Source organism: Aythya marila (genome assembly GCF_965140915.1).
Source record: "Aythya marila genome assembly, chromosome: 3".
Taxonomy (NCBI): domain Eukaryota; kingdom Metazoa; phylum Chordata; class Aves; order Anseriformes; family Anatidae; genus Aythya; species Aythya marila.
The window spans coordinates 40,217,614-40,238,960 of record NC_139044.1 but is presented as its reverse complement, the minus strand read 5'-3'; the positions used below and the strand labels follow the sequence as shown (position 1 = coordinate 40,238,960).

Genomic DNA, 21,347 nt, shown 5'->3' with positions numbered 1-21,347 from the left:
TTTGATTTCTGGCAAGTGGGAGATTATTTTACTGTAGATACATTTTATTAGTTCATGTGCGTTGTTGTTATTAGGTTATTTTATTTATATTTATATTTGGCTATTATTTTAATAGCCAAAGATAACTTATAGGAGGACTTTTCCAGGTTTGTTCATGAAGAGTAAAGACCTTGTTAAGAACAAGATTTTGTCTAGAATATGATGCACTTCTATTCTTGCTGTAAAATGTGCCTGTTGTAGAAAACGAAATAATTATGTAGACAGTTATATGCTCAAGAGGAAAGCTTCTTAGAGGACTAAGAAAATGTCTCAATATCAATATCATATCAAGTAACCAGGAAGCATTGATGTGGTTCTGAAGTAGCTCGCTGAGTTGTTGGGGTTTAGAGGATGAACTGTCTGCCAGGGAGGAAGGTTTTTTTTTTTTTTTTTTTTTTTTCCCCAGCTGAATTCTGCTACTTTAATTGCTAACAATAGAGCTTAGCTTATGGAATAATAAATAATACATCTAAAGTAAATGTTTTTCCCATGAAAATTTTACTTAGCTTGGAATTAGACTTCAGAAAAAAAAAATATTAGAAGATGTTAAGTTTTACTTCGTGAAGACTGGACTTCATGCAACTGCATGTTACTCTTTTTTTTTTTTTTTTTTTTTTCCCACACCATGTTAATCCCCAAAGTGCAGTAAGTGATAAATTCTCATTGCTGTCTTCAGTAGGCAGTAAGAATCCATCAATTATTAAAATTCAGAAACACTAAGTTGTTCACAAACCAAAAATCTGGAGGTATTATAGATCTTCTGTGCTAGTTAACTTTGATTAATTTATGCTTACTTTCGGTGGCTGTGGGAGGATAAAAATATCTAGATTGTTGTATATTTGGCTGATCGTTACCTACTGTGTTTCTATAGCCTTCTGACCTTCAAGGAAAAGGAAATGATTCAGCTGATGCTGTGTCTCTATGTAAGCTGACAGTGTGGAAGTTAATCATTCACTGTCAAACATTTTCATTCACAAAATATATATATATATATATATATATATATATATATATATATATATATATATATATATTAACCTATGTTTAAAATTAATGGAATAAAATAGATGCGTTTTGCAGACATGAGATTCTGTGAAGATTTCTGAATCTTTAAATGATTTTTTTCAACCTATACTTTAAAAAGTGGCTAATAATTTATGTCCAAGTTTTTATGCAACAATATACAATTCTTTGGGTGTAAAATGTCATGTCTTTTTTTCTTAAAAAAAAAAAAAAAAAAAAAAAAGCCTAAAACAATCACCTGTGTAGAAACAGAATTTAGACAACTTCAGGTGATGGATCTCCTAAGAAAAATCAGGTCTTTTATTAGTGGTATAATGGTGTTATACAATACAAAACATTTGCTAAATTAAATCACATACCTTAAAATTTCCATGACAGAAAGTATATCTTTTTGGAGGTTGTTGTAGGCATATTTTGTTTACAGAAATTCCCCAGAGCTATAAAAGGAGAAGGAAAAAAAAAAAAAGGTGCACATGCCATCAGTTTTTTCTATTTGTCTTACTAGCATATAAACACAATCCAAATGAGTGAAAGCATGCCAGTTCTGATTAGCTTTCAGAAGACCAGCCACAAAGTGGCTGATAAATGAAAATGTTCTTTGAACCGTGAAAGCCCTTCCATGTCCTCTATAAATATCCAAATATTTTGACGTAAACACACGATGGATTCTAGTAGTCTAAAAACTTGCATTCATTTTTGCATTGATTTTCCTATCATTTATTTTCCTGTCTGAATGGGCTACTGTGGCTTTTTTGTGCTTATTGAAGAATGATATGCTGCCTATTCTAGGGGAGGTTGTGGGAAGTTCAAATTTTCAGGACCTCTTTACTTCCTAGAGAATATGTATTGCAGAACAGACTTGCATGGAGGGTGTAGCTTTGACTGTTGGGTTCCCACTACAGGCTGGAGTCATAATTCTGGATACTAGATTAAAACAGAGGATCAGATTTGCAGAAATGCGGGGCTGTGACAGCTCAGTTCATGTCACTGTGAACAGTATTTAGCCAAAAGAAACCATGAAATTATTTGTATATATTTATCTTCTGAGCTGTAACTATAATAAAATTAAGAAATATTCTTTTCAACAGTAGCGTAGGGTATGTTTCAACAGATGTATGGATAAGTTGAGTTTAATTTTAGAATCCTATGTTTTCCTGTAATCTTCCCCCCCTCGCTTCTCTAAGACTTGGTTTTCTCACCAATCTCTCTTCCATCTCTGATCTCCGTCTGCCTGTTGCTGATGTTGTGTGGGTTATTTCAGAATGTCATCCAGCAGAATTAACTATTTAGAGGAAATATATATGTTCTTTTAAGGGAAAGAAAATACAGATGGTATGGCCTAATACCTTGAGAATACAGCTGCTGAATGATGATTAATTAAGTTGTGGATATCTCCAACTGGATGCCTGGAAGTCACATGTGGCTCTGACAGTCTTTCAGAGACTGAGTTGCTTGTATGTGAGAAGAAAAATAAGTAGAGGGAGTGTTTAAAAGCAGTGTTTATGAAGTGTGAATTTTGTAGTTATGAGTGCCATAGAAAGTCATATGAAGAGATAAATCCTTTGAGAATAGGTTCTAAATAGCAGAAATAAGAAAAATACAATAAGAAAATAATAAGAAATAAGAAAAATACCAAAAAAAAAAAAAAAAAAGGAAATAAGATACAGGGACATGCATGTAGAAGTACAAACAGTTGCTTGTTAAGCTAACACTCAGAATTGCGTCTGCAGTGGATCAGATGATAGGTGAAGATGGCATTAAAAGCTGATAGTGCATGAAAGAAGCTAATAAGGAGAAGCTTATAAGCCTCTGAAGCCCTTTAGAAACTTGTTGAGTGCTTAAAAAGAATTTTAAGAAGAAGATTTATTTGTGGAAGAATAATCCTCTGCAACCTTACAGCAAACAAATATAAACTAAGTTTAAATCTGATAGAAAATGTCTAAGCATTGTTTATCTACACTGCTTGTGTTTGTGGTGGTTTAGCTAAATCGCTTGGAAAAACTACACTTAGTGAAGACTATAGCTTTGTAGAAAGACCAGACTGGATTTCAACAGTCTGTGATCTTTGCTATAAGCACATTTGAGAGTAAAACCATGGGTTGGTCGCACAGGGAATGATAAAACGGTTGGATGAAACTGTTTCTTCTCTCCCTATACCAATTGCTCCAGTCTTGCTAGACTTTCACTTTGAAGATTGTGAGTGTTGTTACTTGCTTTTTAGTGTAATGAAGAACAGGAGACTATTCCAGAGTACTAGCTTAATTTCTGGCTCGTATTATTGTAAATAATGTCCTTTCTCTTTTATCCACACATTCTCTGGTTGTTTGTTCCATCAATCTAATAGTTGTTTATTTTCAAATCTGTTCCCAGTGTGGGATAACATTGTATTCTTCTGTACAAAGCAAGAATAAAAAGGTTTATCTCAGAGAACCAAAGCACTCATTTGGGTAGAGAGCATCTTATATCAAGCATCCCTTGTCTCCTTCCCTTAGTGGCAAGGTGCTTGGTTCTCTGCTGTAGTTGGGTTTTGGTGCATCTACGCGCTGTATCTGATCAGCAATGAGGTGACTAGTAAGTTTAGGTATTGTTACTCTAGAGAAAAGTGTTGGTTTTGTTTTGTTTTAAAGAAATTAAAAACAATCTATTCTCCTCTTTTCCCCTCCAACAAAATAAAGAAAAATAAATAAAATAAACAATTTCCATCCAATTCTGGGCATATAATTTTTTTTGTTATTTGGTTAAAAGGCATACTTTCATAAACTGTTCTGAATATGAACAAATTGCTATCATCATTGACAGGTTTTATTTATCCCTGTTTTATATACTGAGAACCATGTTCCTCCTCAGTGTGATGTTTGTTTGTTTGTTTTTTAATTATTTTTTTTTTCAAGAGGAACCTCAAACGGCTACTCGGTATGATGTAGTTATGGTTCTGGGTAACTTCTTAGTATGTGTTCAGTCACTGTTGATTTTAGTTTACTCAGTATCATCTGATTTTTCTGTTAAGCTTTGAGACAACACCGTGAGCTTTTAGTAAATCTCATCCTAAAAATACAAGGAACACCCAAAGATTAGCATGTTCAAACACTAATATTAAGCTAACAGCATTAATACATATCAACAATCTTCAGTATAATTTGTTTATCCATATTGTAATATATGAAAAAGCGTTATGTGTGTGTAGTGTGATGCAGGTAACAGAGCAACCACCAGTCTTTAAAAATTTTATTTCTCTCTTGTAAGAACATAAGGTAGTTCCTGAGATTTAACACAAAACCACAAGCCAGAAAGTAGATTGTAGAGGGAAGTAGCTTCTGAATTTTATCTGCCTGTCTTAAGTTGTTTGGGTGTTCGAAGTGTGTCTTTGGGAACACAAAGCTTGGCAACCTATGTTGCAATGGACAGCAGCATAGTGGCAGCTGGTCCTAACAGTCAGTGAGCAAACACTTATCTGAACAGTGGAAGGTGCCTGGTAAGAACACTTCACTGCTAATTAATTGCCTGTGTTGCAGCATCAGCTTCTCACAGCTCATCCTCATGTGTTCATAATGCCTGCTGTGAGGATGCAGAAAGCCAAGTTCTTCACTCCTGCGTAATACAGCAAAGGGAGAAGCAAGCTGTATGGAGCTAGAGGTCACTGGGCAAAACAGGCATGTCAGAGCGGGCAGGGTGATGGTTGATGGGTGGTCAGTGGGAAATGAGACTTCAGTCTTCATACAGAGGCATATGGCATATCCAGAGGGGTTGGCAGGTGTGGCAAGGAATGATCTGGTTTAAAGGTTTATCTAGAGAACTGGCTGCTGTGTTAAGTACTACTAGCAGTAATAGAATAATACTACCAGCAGTGGCATTGCAAATCCCTGTTCCAGTCAGCCTGGAGTGGTGATCTTAATCAGAATCACTGTAACTGAGCATCTGTGAGAGGCTACCTGGAGCTTCTGTGATGCTAATGGTCCCCTCCCAGCTGCAGTCCAGGTCCTAACCCAGTGCTGCTTATCTCTTGTGTCTGGGTTTAAAAGGAGACCCCTCTTCTGGGGAATTGTTAGTGGTGCGGGAATCTGATGCAATTAGGTGCTCTTCAGCCATTTAAACCCGTAGAAGGAGTTTGGATTTGGCAGGGAGGAGGAAATGAGGAGATGAGGACCAACCTCTTACTAAGTTATACAAAGGAAGAGAAGTTAAAATCTCTGAGATAGCACAAGTAGCAGCCTGTACCAATGATGTTCTGTTTGAAGCTTTTTTTTTTTTTTTTTTAATAACTGAAATAAACTACCTTCAAAGTATCTGTATAAAAACACAGAGTCCCTGTTGCACATCTGAAAATATCGAGAGAGCCTAGAAGTAGTGCTTGCTCTACACTCAATTCTATTTCTTGAAGGCAAGGCATTTTAGAATTAATGGAGTTCAAGTAGCTGAGGAAATAGGAAGAAGAAGAGCATTTGGGGAAATTTAAGCTGTAAATTTTGGATGATGTTCTGAGAATATATATCCAAGACTTCTAAAACTTCTGTTTTGAAAGAGAACAAAGTTATTCCTTTAGAGGCATTTTCTAATGTTTTATCTCTTTTTTTTTTTTTTCTTCTTCTTATACCAACTCAGCTGCAAGAGCATGTTGTTTTAAATAGATCAGATGGAAACGATTAAACTGAGAGTTCAGGTCTTTTAATGTTTGAGAATATTAAAATTCCAGGATTTTAAGTTTAAAAACTTCCAAGTGAAAAGACAGATAAGACATTCATTTATATACTGCTTAGATTTTAATATTATGGAAGTTCAGGATGCTTAGATGCAATGTATTTTTTTTTCCCTGGTTCTTTTAAATGCTTCCATATACACTAAAATTCTATTTTCGTTTAGTAAATGAAAAATTGGTTTTAGAATAATGGAACATAGCTGTGATCTCATGAGGAGGGATCTGTTCAGTTATTTCATGGTGTATAATGCTTCCATTTATTGAAAGAACCACAGCTGGACTTGAAAATTTCTCATACTAGGCTGAGAACTGCAAGAGTTGTTTGAAGGGTGCAAATGCTTCACTTGTCAAAAGTGTGTGTGCTGGATTAACTCTGCTAATTTTTATGTAGTTGCAATGATTTCATTCTGTAATAACGAAGATAAAAATCATGCCTTTTTGATTCAGGTAATACGAATTATTTTTACAATATTAAGTATTCAGATATTTAAGTGTTAAAAGTTGGAGAGCCGTGTTTAAGGACTATGTGGACAGATGACAGATGTGGTTATGAGAAATGTCTGACAGGATAAACAAATATAGCCTTACTGTCCTATCAGTTTTCAGAAAATATGGTATGTAGCTTGTGCTAAGTGATCAGTTCTCTGACAATTTCTGGATATGTGAACTGTGTGCATTAATAAAGCAGGCAGTTTGTAAAAAATAAATTCAATGATAAGTCGGCCAACAAAATGTTTCTATTTTTTTCTATTAGTTCATTAGTTCAGAAATACGAAACATCTAACCTTTTGCTTTAAGAAATTTTCAGCGTTGATAATTTGGGGAGTATGTGGTTCGGGAATAGTTAACGTTTCCTTTGTGAATGAACCAAATTGTAGTTGCAAGAATAAGTTGCCAGATTTAGTTTAAACTCAGTTCCTTGTGTATGATCATCAAAGAAAAAAAATTGTGTTTCCTGTGCATACATAGTAGGTGACAACAGTTGCAAGTGTAGAAGAAAATGTTTGTATTTCCTTGTATTTCCTTCTGTAAAATGCCCCAGAGTCGTGTAAAAATCTATTTCAGAAAATTCAGTGTGAAACGAATTGAGGCTTCAAAGTTACGGAAGAATTTGTTAAGTTTCCAGCAAAATAAATGACAATTTCAAAATATTATCCAAAATAGATCATAAGCAAAGAGATCTTTGAGGGTTACAGGCTCAAGTAGAAGATGAGGACTTCCCATTTTAATGAAGTAAGTAATTAAGTGTTAGAAGATGGAACAAGGGATACTGCAGCCAGATTCAGAAACTGCTGCTTGTGATAGATGAACACCAATGGAGCACCAGACATAAAGTGTACAATTCTGCTAACTCAGTAAGATTCCTTTATGGTCAAAGCAGAAAAACGATGCCTAGACATGATTCATCTCACCTGAAGATGGACATCTAAAGTAGATTAGAGGTTAGATGAGATGAATCTCAACAAGGGTAATAAATACACCAGAATAATTTTTTTTTTATGTGTACTCAAATATATTTTGTTCTCAAACGGAGTTTGTCTTGGTTGTACTTTTGACTTAACATCAAAAGTCTTGTTCAGAAGGAACTGTTTCTTGAGCAGATTTAAATATGGTTGTCTCTTGTATGGTTTACAGATTTTTCTTTTCTTTTTACTAAACTCAGTGAAGTTTTTTTTCCACAATTAACTGTCAAATGCAGTCATCAGTAATAGTAAAATGCTCTTTTACAGTGTTGATTGTGTCAAATTTTAAGAGGTTATAATACCCTTCTCTTTTGGCAGTCTCTTCTAGTGAGCTGGGTGATTTACGTTCTGGGCAATTAAATGTGTGTTTACAGGCTCTTTAATCAGTTTTATTATAAATTAAACAGAACACATAAATGGCCTCTTTGTGCCTGTTTTCAGTAAAGACTTCACTTACTTTTTCCTAACTTAGCAGATGCAATGTAAATCTGTAGTTTAGTGTTGCAGCCACATAGTACAGAAGCTTAATTAGATGTTAGGAGACTGCTTTATGAAACACGGCATTTAATGAAGCCTTTAATGTAACACAAATAGGTTTGAAACAAAAATATGCATCTGTCTTTTGGGTTGCATAGTAATTTTTATAATTTTTGTTGCATTTTGGTACAACTCCGTGGGTTAGTTAAATACATACATAATTTTAATCAAACAAGCAATTACATGTATTATGTTGTTTCTTTATAATATATATGTGGTAGTTGTTTATTCTTGGAGTTGAGTTTTCAGATCATTCTCAACTTCCATGTTACAAGACAAATGATAAATTAGAAGAGCTGGAAATTGTGCTGCTCAGTAACTGCATCTTATAAAAACTGTTCAACAGTTTGAGAGGAATTATTCATGGTTTTTTTTGTTTGTTTGGGGATTGTTGCAGTAGGTTGTTTTTTTTTTTGTTGTTTTTTTTATTGTCCCTGTCCCCAGTTGTAAAAAATAAAATAAAATAAAATAAAAATAAAAATAAAATAATAATTTCTTGAGGTTGGTTTATACTTGAAGTCAGTTTTAACCTTCCTAACAAGAGATCTATGATTACCTGCTATATTTATCATTTTAAGGAGACCTTCATCAGTTCTTATTCTTTTCATATGTTTATTATGAACATCTTATTTTTCAACAACTTGAAGGAAATGATTAAATTGCTATCCTCTCTTCAGCCTGCTGGTTGCAGTGCGAGATGAATGGTCTGTGCTGTGCTGTTGGTGTGGAAGATTGTGAATGATTGCTGTTGGAAAGATGTCTTTATTAATAATGGCTATAGAGCCTTCTCTGAGGTTGTTCAAATACCAAATGAGTTCTGTCTGGTAGCTGGCTTTACAAAGGATACAGTTATTTATTGCATGCTCTGTATGTGCTTATTATCCCAAGTAATGCCTTGCACTGAGCACTTGCAAATCACCTTTCAGGCTGTAACACAACATCTTAGGGTTTAATTGACTTTGCTGTATTTTTCTACCTCAGTAACTTTGCCTAAATGGGCTTATTGTAAGTTCAGGTTTTTTTGTTTCCTTTGCCATTTTACTGTAACCATTTTTTAAAAGAACAAACTTTTACAGAATGGTTTTCTCTTTAAGATGAAAAACAAATGTCAAATGCAGATGAAATGTGTTTTTACACTTGAATAATTCAAAATACATTTCATCGTAAAGAAAAAGTTACCATCTGAATTATATATTTGGCTTAAATTTATGCAAGCAAACAGGACTATTCATCCTCAGCATACTGTAGTCAAAGGGGCTTCACGTATTTTTTAACATTGTTTATGTCAAAAAAAAAATTGCAGGACCACAAATCTTACTATAATTTAGTAGTGTGGGTTTTTGGTTGGTTGTCTTTGAAGAACACAATGTCTGTGTCTTGTGCTATCCCTCTTTCCAAAACAAGTATTTTAAATATCATTAAATAATAACATTTATATGTAGTATGGTAAAGTTATATGTAGTATCATTTTTCACTGTATTTTCCAGAAAACTGCATGACTTCATATATTGTTATTTCAGGAATTCAGAAAAGCTGCTACAATCTCTCTGTATTCAATCTGGAGATGATGTATTCACTAGTGCTAGACTACTTCACAGTGCTAAACTTAACAAAGTATCAACTAAAACAGGGGTAAGAGGGGACAAATCTTGGTGCAAATCACACCGTTCAGATATATTCACATATATCAAAGGAGTACAAAAAGAAAGTTCCAAAATAAAGGTGAATTTCTGGTGTCTCTTCAACGTTTGAATACTTGCCCTTGCCTTTGAACTGAAGTAGGACTTGTGGTTTTATGCAATACGTTAATTTAGGTCATTGCCTTTTAGAACTGCCATAAAACGCTAAAATGAAAGGACTGACTATTTTTAATATTTCCTTCCCATAGCAGTAGGGTTTCTATCTAGAAGTGTCTTTAACATAAGGATTACAAAGTGAGGAATGATCTGGTTTTAGGACATTATGTCTCTGTTTTCCTACATCTGTGGAAGTTCCTTTTTTGCATACTGTTCTGCAGGGTTTTTGAGAAAGTGTCAACATTATTTGTTCCTTTCTTCTAGCCCTGGACAGTTATTGCAGCCATTCTTGGTGCTGCATTATGGAGAAGTTGGTCATACTGACTGCTTATAGTTTAGTTTGTTTTGAGCTCAATAGTAATTCAGTCTGTTTAATTCTGGGATTTTTAAACTCGATGAATTTAAAGTTCTTTTGTGTGCTTTGTGAGACCTTGCCTTTTGATCATCAGTTTCTGATTTATAAGCAGTGTAAGACCAAGCACTGGGAGAGTGCTAAAGTCTTTGGTGTTGGAGGAAGTTTAATTTGGAAAGGATTTCTCAAGTGAAGAATGACTGAATTTTTTATAGACTAGAGCTCTAGAGGGTAGGAGGCAATTGAAGTGTACGTGTTTTATTGGCTTAGAAAATACTCAGCAGCAGTTTAAATTGCCTGTTGTAGGCCAATAATGGTCTTCTATCACCTGATAACTTTGATTTGTGGTCTCTGTACATACTGTCTTTATAAAGACTGTTTCTTCACTTCTAGTCTTTATACATGCATTATGCTCATACATTGAGTTTTACCAGAACATTTATATAAATATAGAACTCATCTGAATGACTAGCTGAAATCTTGGATATCCTTCTGTCAGGCAAGTTAAGCAGGGATGGGTGAGGGGAAATTGTTCTGCAGTTGAACAGTAAACAGGTAATTTTCTACACTTTTAATAATCTAAGCTTTCTCATGCTTCTCTTATTAAAGTAATTATTTGCACATATTTTTTTTTATTATTTTTATTTTTTCAGAGTTGAGCATAAATTTTTGAAAAATTTTCTGTATGATTTTCGATTAACCAGTACTGATAAGAATCATAAATCGCGTGTGTGTGTGGGGGAGGAAGTCAAAAATGAGTAATAAGAATTATCTGCAGAGCATTTATAGTGAAAAGGGTTGTGATTTTGAGTAGTTAAGACCAACAGCCAGCTAACTGTCTACAATGAATTCAGTGTGTACAGAGTTGAACTCATTAAGTGCCATTAGTTAAATTTAAATTATTATTATTTTTTTTAATTAAATTATTTTTTTACATTTATCTGAAAGATCTTTCTTCCTATCCTTCATGTAGAACTCCTTCTCTTGGTGGCAATTACTTCAGCATTTTGTAACCTTTTCCAGTTAAGCTGTACATGCTGCTTGCTCTCTCCTCTCCTCCATCATCAGTTGCTTGCAAAAAGTTGTGTGATGTTTTGTGATAATTAACCTCTGCATATAAATGTATATTTCATTATATGTACAAATACATTGGCTGTTGTAGAGGGGAACTAAAGAACTGGTAATTGGAGGAGAAAGTTTAGATTTACTTTAGACAGGCACTTTTAACATCTGGAACTCTGTTCGTAGCTAAACAGTACAAGAAAATCAAATGTGATGCTATTTTTCTCTCCAGTAAGTTACAGAAAAAGTTTGTCAGCAGTCTAAATGTCAGCATGAGAAGGTGGTTCACAAATTAAAGTCTCATTTTCAGTGGTTGGTTGTCCATTTTTGTGATGTTAAATAGCACACGAATTTGTGTTTGAAAAGATATTTAGGATTACCTGCAGTTACTATACTGCCCAACAGTTTTGGCCAAAATCTGGTAAAAAACTATATCTCCCAAATCTGATCCTGTATTTCAGTTATAATTGAAAGGAATCTCTGTTTCACATCCTTGCAATGTAGTGAAGAAATACTGTTCCTGTTTCACAGGTGTGAAAAAACTTCATGTCTGAATCACAGAGGGCAAGAGTCCAGTGAGATCAGTTAATGGAGTCATGGAATGCTTTGGGTTTGGAAAGGACCTTAAAGATTGTCTAGTTCCAACCTCTATGCTCCATGAGAAAGAGACCTTCCCCAGCTTCTCAGTGTAGGCCTCCTTTAGTTACTGGAAGGCTGCTAGGGTACCATAATTCTTAATGCTTGGCACATACCTATACATTTATGAGCCCTTCATGTTTATGTATTTGGTGTCTCACGAGTATGGATAATTAATACACGAATCAACCTCATGGCTAATTTTGAGAGATTCTATCAAGTGCTGGATGAATTTCAATAGCAGGGGAAACTCTGCAGCACAAATTATTGGTCTGGTGGCAGTTGGTCTATGGCTACACCTGCCTTCTTAGTATGACGAAAAAATCACGATTACAGATTTTCTGCCCTGCGTAAGGATCTTGATGCTTGAGCAGGTGGTACTTCTGTTTTGCAAATCATAAAAGATGGATTCACTCAGAAAGCTGAGCACTGCTGCTGTTTAGTTTAGGTGTTTGGATCGAAGTGAGTGCTAAATTACTTTGTGAAAAGAAGAAAATTGAAATATAGTGCAAACTATACAAAATACAAAAAAGAAAAAATCGTGTCTGACAAGTGTTATCAGAACAGAAAATGTTCTCCTGGCTATTTTTCAGTCAGTTACGTCAACAATTGTGAGTCATTAGAAGTGGAATTGGCATTGTTTCCCTGAAAATTGTTTAGAAAACAAACACACACACACCTAGCTCACACTTAATTTTATAGATTTTATATCTGAATTTCTTAACCATTTTGTTTTTTAAAAGAATACGGTATTGCAGCTCTGTAATCTGTAAAACTAAGAACTGTGTTGTGAGAAAGTGTTCACAGAACATGTTTTCATGCGATATGTCCTGAGAACAACACAGAGACCCTCTGAATCTAATGTATAAGTTACCTTGGGGCTATTTATCTGCAGCAAGCAAAGTCGAAAGGATTAAATAGATCTTTAATTTCCTGTAGTTCAACTTAATGGCATTTGGTTAATAGCTTAGGTTTCATTTGTTGTGTTTTGTAAAACTTAGAATTGTTTTTGCTGGGGTGGGGAGAGATCATGTTTTCTTTTGATTAAAATAACAAACTAAAATGCAGAACTTCAATTTTGTTAAAGAAGAACTTACCGTTTTGCTTTTTAAAAAGAAAAACATGAGAAGAAAGCAAATGATTGATGAGGAGAAAGATTGGCATATTTCTGCCCATTTACTAATGTTTTCCAGTAAAATTAGATTAGATTTGCTATAACAAAATTTTAAGTAGTACTCAAAATAAATTGGATACACTGATAGGACATACCAGGCATTCGAAAAATTAGCCTAGCACTTTTCAGAAGCCAAAGGAGATAATTGGTATGTTGGTGGTGGTGAGGGAAGGTAACACTTACAAAACAGAACTCTAGAGCCTTCTTAGATGCAACACTGAAAATGTTAAAAGTAGAACTCCCCCATTCCATTTGTCCTGGAGTCTGCAACTGTTCGCAATATAAGGAATGAATGAATACTGTGGTGATTTTGATACCTGTTCAGTTTGAATTTCTTATAATTACGCGTCAGATTCAATGACATAAATTGTAAATGTAGAGTTGTTGATAGAAATGAAGTTTTAGCTTTAAAGGGGTCTACCACATTTAAAAAACCCTATAGTGTGTTGTTCAGACATAGTTAAAGACAGCTCAAGGAAAACTTTTTTCTTTAAATTATTAACATTTTGGAAGATCGCCTCTGGAAAGAAGACTTGTTTATCTTACATGATCGTTTTATATGAATGTTCAGGACATACCAATGAATTGCAATGCATCTCTGTTCTTGAGGGTTTTATTCAAGGACTTCTACTGCACTGCTTGACTGCTCCCATGATTTGAACTGCTTAGGTTCCTTCCCTTCATGTTTATGTGACAATACCTGCCATTTAGGTAGAAAATCAGGATCGAGGCATGCATTTTAACTGTGTTTTGGCAGAGGCTGCGTATATTCTGGAAACCCACGTGTCTTACATATTTTCAAAGTTAAATATCATAGCAACAATTGCATTATATTTCATACATACTTTTGGTATAGATTCTGTTGCTTTTATTGTATTTACTGGAACAGGCTGCCCAGGGAAGTGGTGGAGTCACCATCCCTGGAAGTCTTCAAAAGACGTTTAGATGTAGAGCTTAGGGATGTGGTTTAGTGGAGGGCTGTTAGCGTTAGGTTGGAGGTTGGACTCGATGACCTTGAGGTCTCTTCCAACCTAGGAAATTCTGTGATTCTGTGATTCTGTGATTTAAGTATATTTATTACTGCCATTCTAAACTATTGTTTGGCAATGCTTCAGATTTGCCTTTATCAACAGTTAAAACAAGGTTTTGTAGTAATGATTAATTACACGTACTTGAAGTAAGGTGTCATAGTTCAATTTTAAAAGTCTTTTTGAAAATTTGATTCAGGAGAGTGACATCTTTTAGTTCAACATCTGTGTTATGTTTGTATGATGTTTTTCTTTGTGTGAACCATGACCTGTCCAAGTCCTGGCTTTTCTCATACTTCTACAGTTAAGATCTGCAGGATATGAAGTCCTGAAACAGTTAAGTAACACGAAAGACACTTAAAAACTATATATTAACAGATTGAAATGAAGTGCTCTGAGGTTATTTATAAAATATAGAACATCACCCACAATGTGTCTGTCACAGATGGAAAAAATGAATGTATTGACAAGTGTGTAGTCCATTGAATAAGTTTATAGACATAAAATCCTATCCACAAGCACTAGGAATTAAGTTTGTCTCCAGTACTGGATGTGAATTAGCTTAAACAGAAGCGTAAGTCCCATTAGGCAGACGAGTCTTTATTGCCTGTGTATCAGAAGGAAATTGTTTACTTTATTTTTCTGAGAATGTTCCTGAACCATTAGCCAGACAGCATGGTGCAATTCTATCTCATGCTTTTGGTAGGAATGAATATATACCACACTTTCCTTTCAAAATGGATGTACTAAAGAAACTTGCCACATACAATCAGATTTCAGAAGAACTGGAGCTTGGTTTGCAGTCTGCTTCCAGACTCCTAAGTATACAGGCTTTTTCATGTCTTAATGGTACTATGCATGTTTAGACTGGCTGTTTTCATTAGGTCATAAGAAAAAACAGAGACTGAAGCGATTTTCCGTGCACTTAGAGATATACCTGCGCTGCCTAGCTTTTCAAAGGACATAGCATGGCTCTCCATTTGAGGACAGGTTTTTATTCTTGCAGTAGCTCACAAAATTCAGAGAAGCTTTAGGGGACAATTGAACACTTAAGTTCTTCACATCTTCACTGAAGGAAGAAAATGCTTATATTCTAAAATATCAAAGGAGGATGATGACTAATTATGCACTTGCAATTTGTTGTACCTTGCTATGTTGGTTTTGGCTGTGTCCTATAGATAAATATTCCTATACTAGTAGACTGTATGTTGTCTACCTATTCACCCACTGTTTTGTGTTTCTCATTTTGCAGTACAAGTTATTGATGGAGTAGCCAAGCTGAGATTTAGATTTCCATATGAATGTGAATCATTGTCATGTCTATACACTTTACTGTTCTTCCAAGAAATATATAATTTTAATAACAGATACAATGCAAGTTAAATTTCTGAAAACACTTGTTTCAGTCACATGCACGTACACAGGTTGCTCTATGCATTCAAATGGACTTGGGATATGATTATGTAGTACATAGTAACTTTCTTGTGCTGTAGCGTTATATATCACTGTGAGTGCGTATAACTAGTCAACAAACAGCAATTTTAATAGTATGATTGTTGTTAACAATACAGATAATGTAGTGGTTGAGAGCAAGAGATGAAAAAAATAAATATAGTAGGTAGCATTGTTTCATAATGATTTCTGTTTTGGGGGTGTATTCAGAACACAAATTGGATAGGATTTTTAATTGCTAAAGCTGGTTAAGGGTAAAATTAATTTTAATGTGGCTTAAGTGAAATTAACTTTGCTATAGTTGAGAAGCAATTTAAAAACCCCACTGGTTATTTACTTTCTGGTTTCAAGTTTATAATCACATTTTATTAAAGTTCTTTGATACTACACCACCTAAGACTGCCTCCTTAAAACAAATTCAAATGCTGATGTTAAAAGAAGATACTTTTTTTTATTGACGCTGCAATATGAAATATAAATGAAAACTGCTGATTATTAAGTACTTTTTGAGTGTGTGTGTGTGTATATATATATATATAAATGTACAATGTCTCTTTTAAACATAGCACAAGAAGTACACAGAGAAAAGCATTGTAAGTAATAAGTGTTTTGTCCCATCTACCTTTTGACAGGAGAATTAGATGACAGAGAACAGGCAAAGCTGGAAGTAAAAGTATGGGATCCAGATAGCCCCCTTACTGACCGTCAGATTGACCAGTTTTTAGTTGTAGCACGGTAAGATTGAAATCCTCTAATAAAAAAAAAATCCTTTTCCTTTTTCTACTGACTATTTATTCCCCTATATCGTGTTACTCAATTTGTTTACCAACATTTTGTGAGCCCTTCTGTTTCCCACGGTTAGCTGAAAGAGAGAGTCAGACTATAACCTTCTGCATATTTGAGTTTACCCGTACAGAAGAGAGAGAAAAAGAGTTATACTAGGCTGCCTGTATTTCAGGCTACAGTAGAACTTGATATTTTAAATGTAGATATCATTCTGTTTTCCCTTCTGAGTAAACAAAATAAGATTTCCGTGGTAATATTTAAGTCTTGTACTATAGTTTTTGGAATTTCATAATGTAATATAAAGTAGAAATTAAGATGATGTAAACAAATGAAATGGATGTACAACTTGCCAGATTTGCATATAAGTTGACTAATATGCAGTGCAGTTATTTCAAACGAACATTTGAAATTAAAGCTGTGAAGCGATGCATTTCATTAGTAGAAAAAAAAATCTGGTCAGTTCAATTTTATAAATTAACATGTGATTATGCAGACTTATTTGAAGAACATCAAAGCCGTTGGAATTCATAAATACCTTTTAAAAGAATTTCTCCACTTTACAGAATTTAGAAAGTCTTAATGTTTTACTGAAGGACAACTCTATGCTTATAAAATAGAGCATGTTTTTCTCATCCTCTAATTCATACTTAAAACTATAGCACAAAGTTACTGTTCTACCTTAAAAAAAAAAAAAAAAAAAAAAAAAAAGGTGCTGGCAGCAAATTGTTAATTAAGGTTAATGGAGGGATGTTACCCTGAGTCATTCCATCTTTTTTTTTTCCCCCTCTAACCTGGTTGCGGAGCATAGTCTCAAATCTTATTAGGCAAATATTCTTTTCCTGTTGTTTCTGATTTTTGATTTTTGTTCTTTATTCCTTCTCCCTTTTTTTTAAAAAAAAAAAAAAAAATTCAAGAAGCGGATGGGGCAGGGAGAGGGAGGGAGCAATTGCTTTATATTTTCCAGCTTATGTGTACAATGAAATGGGTTGCTGATTGATCGTCGTACTCTTCCAGTTGTGATTGACTCGTAGGCTACTTTGAATTGGAAGGGACCCACAAGGATCATGGAGACCAACATAGGTCCACAAAGGTCCTGATTTTTGGGTGGTCCTATGTCTGAGAGCATTGCCCAGCTGCTTCTTGAACTTCCGGCAGACTTGCTTCAGTGAAGCCTGTCCCAGTGCCTGACCACGCTCTGGATGCAGAACCTTTCCCTAACTCCCAGCCTGACCCTCCCCTGTCCCAGCTCCATGCCGTTCCCTCGGGTCCTGTCGCTGTCCCCAGAGAGCAGAGCTCAGCGCCTGCCCCTCCATTCCCCTCGTGAGGGAGCTGCAGGCCGCCATAAGGCCTCCCCTCAGCCTGCTCTGCTCAGGGCTGAACAAATCCAGGGGCCTCAGCCGCTCCTCATGCGTCTTCCCCTCTAGGCCCTTCACCATCTTAGTTGTTCTCCTTTTGACACTCTAACAGTTTTATGTCCTTCTGGCATTGTGGGGCCCCAAACTGCACGTAGTGCTTGAGGGGAGGCTGGACCAGCGCAGAGCAGAGCTGGACAGTCTCTTCTTTGGACTGGTTAGCAGTGCTGTGCCTGATGCACCCCTGGGTGCGATTGGTCCTCCTGGCTGCTGGGGCACACTGTTAATTCCTGTTCAACTTTACATAAAACAGAATCCCTAGATTCCTTTCTTTAGGGCTGTTCTTCAGTCTCTTGACCCCCAACTTGTACGTAAATCTAGGGTTAACCTTTCCCTGGTACAGAATCTGGCATTTACTCATTTTAAGTTTCATTCAGTTGGTGATTGCCTGTCCCTTTAGTCTGTTAAGATCGCTCTACGAGGCCCCTCTACTCTTGACAGATTCAACAGCTGTTCCTAATTTAAGTGTTTTCTGCAAACTTACTTAGTATGCATTCATGTCCTGTGTCTAGATCACTTATAAAAACACTGAAGAGAACTGGCCCCAAAACAGAGCCCTGGGAAACCCCACCAGTGCCTGGCTGCTGGCCTGATGCAACCCCATTTCCTGTAAACCTGACCCATCAGGCAGTTGTTCACCCATTGTATTATGTACTTGTCGAACTGTATGCTGGAAATTTTGTCCAGACGGATACTAGGAGAAACAGTATTGAAAGCTTTGTTGAAATCCAGTAAGATTATATCTACTGGCTTGTGTTGGTCAGTAGTAGGTCTGGTAGATGGTAGATCTTGGTAGATGTTGATCCAGCTATGTTTCTTTCTCCCTCACTTAGTAGTGCTGTACCCTTTTTATACAGTAGTAGAAGTTGCCTGCCTCTTTTGAATTTCCAAGCAAGCCAAAGGGGTGTAAGTGTGATCATGCATCTTTTCAGAAAATTACAGTGCCTGGTGGGTGCTCCATAGAACAGAACACAGAAAATAGAACTACTTCTAATACCGGCAATATCTGGGTGTGTATGGACAGACAATACAGGATTCCTTCAAAATATTGTGTGCAAAGATGAAGAGTTATAAAAGTGATTATGTGCGTCTTTGAAGAGTTCGTTCATTGCCTTCACATCCTTCCACCTCCTGTACTGCAACTACACTGGAGAGTTTAAGAAGTATACTGTGAAGCTGAAAATTTTCCCAGAATAGTATGCTGGTACCACAAAGCAGCAGCTACTGGGAAGTGATAGAGAATAAATGATTGATATTAAAAAAAAAAAAAAAAAAAAAAAAAAAGTCTTCTTCACCTTATCTAAGACATCCTGTGAAGTGCTGTGCAAGTCCTGATCAGGACTGCATTCATTTAAAAGTTGATAAATTTCTGTTCACAGGGTTTCTGTTATGGCTAGAATGGGTCCTGACCATACCAAGAGCTTGCAATCACTAATGCTGACCAACACCTTATTAGAGATTGTCATGTTATTGATGGTCTTCCACAAACCTCCACTCATCTTTGCTGCTTTTGAACAGACAGGAACTCTTTCCAAGCTGTATATACTTATTTTCTCAGGCTGCAAGAGCAGATTTTTGTTGCATTAAGTAGTTCCCTGACAGACTTTCACTGATTTCTGGAGCAACAATTCTCCTATGACAATTGTGGCAGGTTTTAATTCAGTATGTTCCGTGCTTGCAGGCAAAAAGCTTTTATTATACTGGACCCGTAAAAGCTACTTGAGTAACAGAGTTAATATTATGATTTGATAAACTGTGCTTACAGACTCAGATCTCTGCTGTGTACTGACTACAATTATCTGGGCATGGGCTGTGCCTGCTGGGTTTCCATTAAGAATGTTATTTCTATTACTTAGAAGTTGATTGATTTTTGCAAATTTAAAATTCTGGTATTAAGAAATTTCTTCAAATGTTTTCCTATATGTAATTTTGTTTAAGTGGGTATATGCAACGTGTATATGAAATTTAAAAAGCCTTTTTGAATGTTAAATCAGGGGCATTGAGTATTTCTTCTCTTTTTTTTTTTTTTTTTTTTTTTCAGTCTACTTTGGTTGAAGGAAGAGTTGCTTTTGAACTTACAGGCATCAGCTTTTTCAGTCACCCAAGCACATTTTGTTCTTTAGGAGGTGGTTCTTTTTCTATTTGTGTTGCACATTTGCAAGAACATTTAGATTTGGCTTTGACCACTTATTCTGACAAGATTTGGGTTCTGTATCAGGAGTAAAAAGCCTTTTATCCTATGTTTATATGCTTGGTCAGTTCCTCATCCTGTTTCTTTGGCCATTAAATACTAGTATGCAATAATCTGCTGGATATAAAGATAGAAAAATATGCATATCCTTTCCAGAAATCAGAGGCAGCATCATCAGAAAAATCTAGAGGTTTTGCAAAGTGTAAGAGTACTTGTCAGGAAAGATTCCTAACCTCAAGCTCTCTGATGAGTCTTACTTGATTTTGTGGATTTAAAAATCTTGAAAGTACAACAGTGCTGCTACTGAAGTATAATTTGGACAAAGGCTCTTGCATGAAGTAGCAAAAGCAACTGTTAGGAGAAGCTGAAGGCATCAAACTGATGTGTTCTGGTTTTGAGTTGTTTTTTGGGTAACACACTGTCAGTTATACTCTGGCAATGAGAATTCTAACACCCTTTTCCACTCCATTCAAATAAGATAAAACTTCAATATGTCATATGTATTGACAACAGTTCTTTTGTGTCTACTGGCTTCAAAGAACAGGATCCAAGAAGCTGCAACAGCCATTTAGAGACTATAGATCTGTGTACATTAGCAAATAGTATAGTCCAGTGGAAATCTATTTGTATAATAAAATGTTTGGTGCTCACAAACCAGCATCTGTAGTACTGTGCACATTTTGAGCAGTTTTATTCTGAGACTAACTCCAGTCTGGTCCTATGGACTACATATCTACTAGTGTGTGAAACTAGTGTTTAATTTTAACAGAAATCCAGTTTGTGTGCTCCAAGATAATTTTGATGTTGGGCAGAGTGCAGTAGGCATAGATGCTGGAGATGCTCACTTTGAAATTCCAAACCTAATTTGAACTTCAATGCTAATATAAATGCACAGTCTTCTCCAATCATCTGTCTCTGTCATTCCTAATATACACAGAATACTTAATTACCTTGTGAGATCCCCATAATATTCCATGGTATTAGGAAATAGAGACTGATTATTTTGTCAAGGAGTTGAAAACAGTCCTGACCAGACTCAAGTTTAGGAGGAATTTTAGGTTCCAGTCTGGACAGATGCCAAGACCCCCCCCCCCCCCCAATCTTTTCATTTACTTTCTGTTAATTTGGTCTACAACTCATTACGTGGTAATTTCTTAGTACCTCCTAATTCTGTTAAGTTTCACCACATCATGAAGTATATGTTAGGTCAACAGCTTAGTTCTTTTATTCTGCTTCATCTCATTAGATTATTGACATAGTCTTCTAGAAGGAACACATCTCTAAACTAAGCTGTTTTCCAGAAGGTCCTAGCTAATTTCTTACTCAAACAGTATTTATAAGACTAATTAAAACACCCTTAAAAACATTGGATCTCTATGTCAAAATTTCATTATTTTATTTCTTTGACTTGAAAATGTCATTTAATATCTCTGGCTAACCTAAAACATTTTCCTGCATTTTAATGCTTGCTTAATTTTTGATGTAGAATCAAAGAAAGAAAATCTGTGTTTAGTCATTTGTATTAGATCTTGATCCTTCCTGTGTTGTTTCCACTTTTCCGCTTTTCCAAGAGTGGCTATATTCATTTTCTGTTGGTTACTATTGATTTAATTATAAATGTCCATAGTATATGAAGATGTATTTTTTACACAGATTCGTCTTACAATAAGGAAGGGAATACAATGCAGCTTCATTTAGTAATT

The 21,347-nt window shown here is 35.4% G+C and overlaps 1 protein-coding gene across 4 annotated transcripts in view; it reads left to right on the top strand.

The window, feature by feature from the left end:
• The window catches only part of MTA3 (metastasis associated 1 family member 3), a 137,042-nt gene that overhangs the window by 37,272 nt on the left and 78,423 nt on the right, over positions 1-21,347 (top strand). For all 4 annotated transcript variants that reach the window (XM_082757095.1, XM_082757092.1, XM_082757093.1 and 1 more), the window contains exon 7: positions 15,888-15,990. In XM_082757095.1, the coding sequence (XP_082613221.1) occupies positions 15,888-15,990 (103 nt within the window). The remainder of the gene's footprint in view (positions 1-15,887; positions 15,991-21,347) is intronic.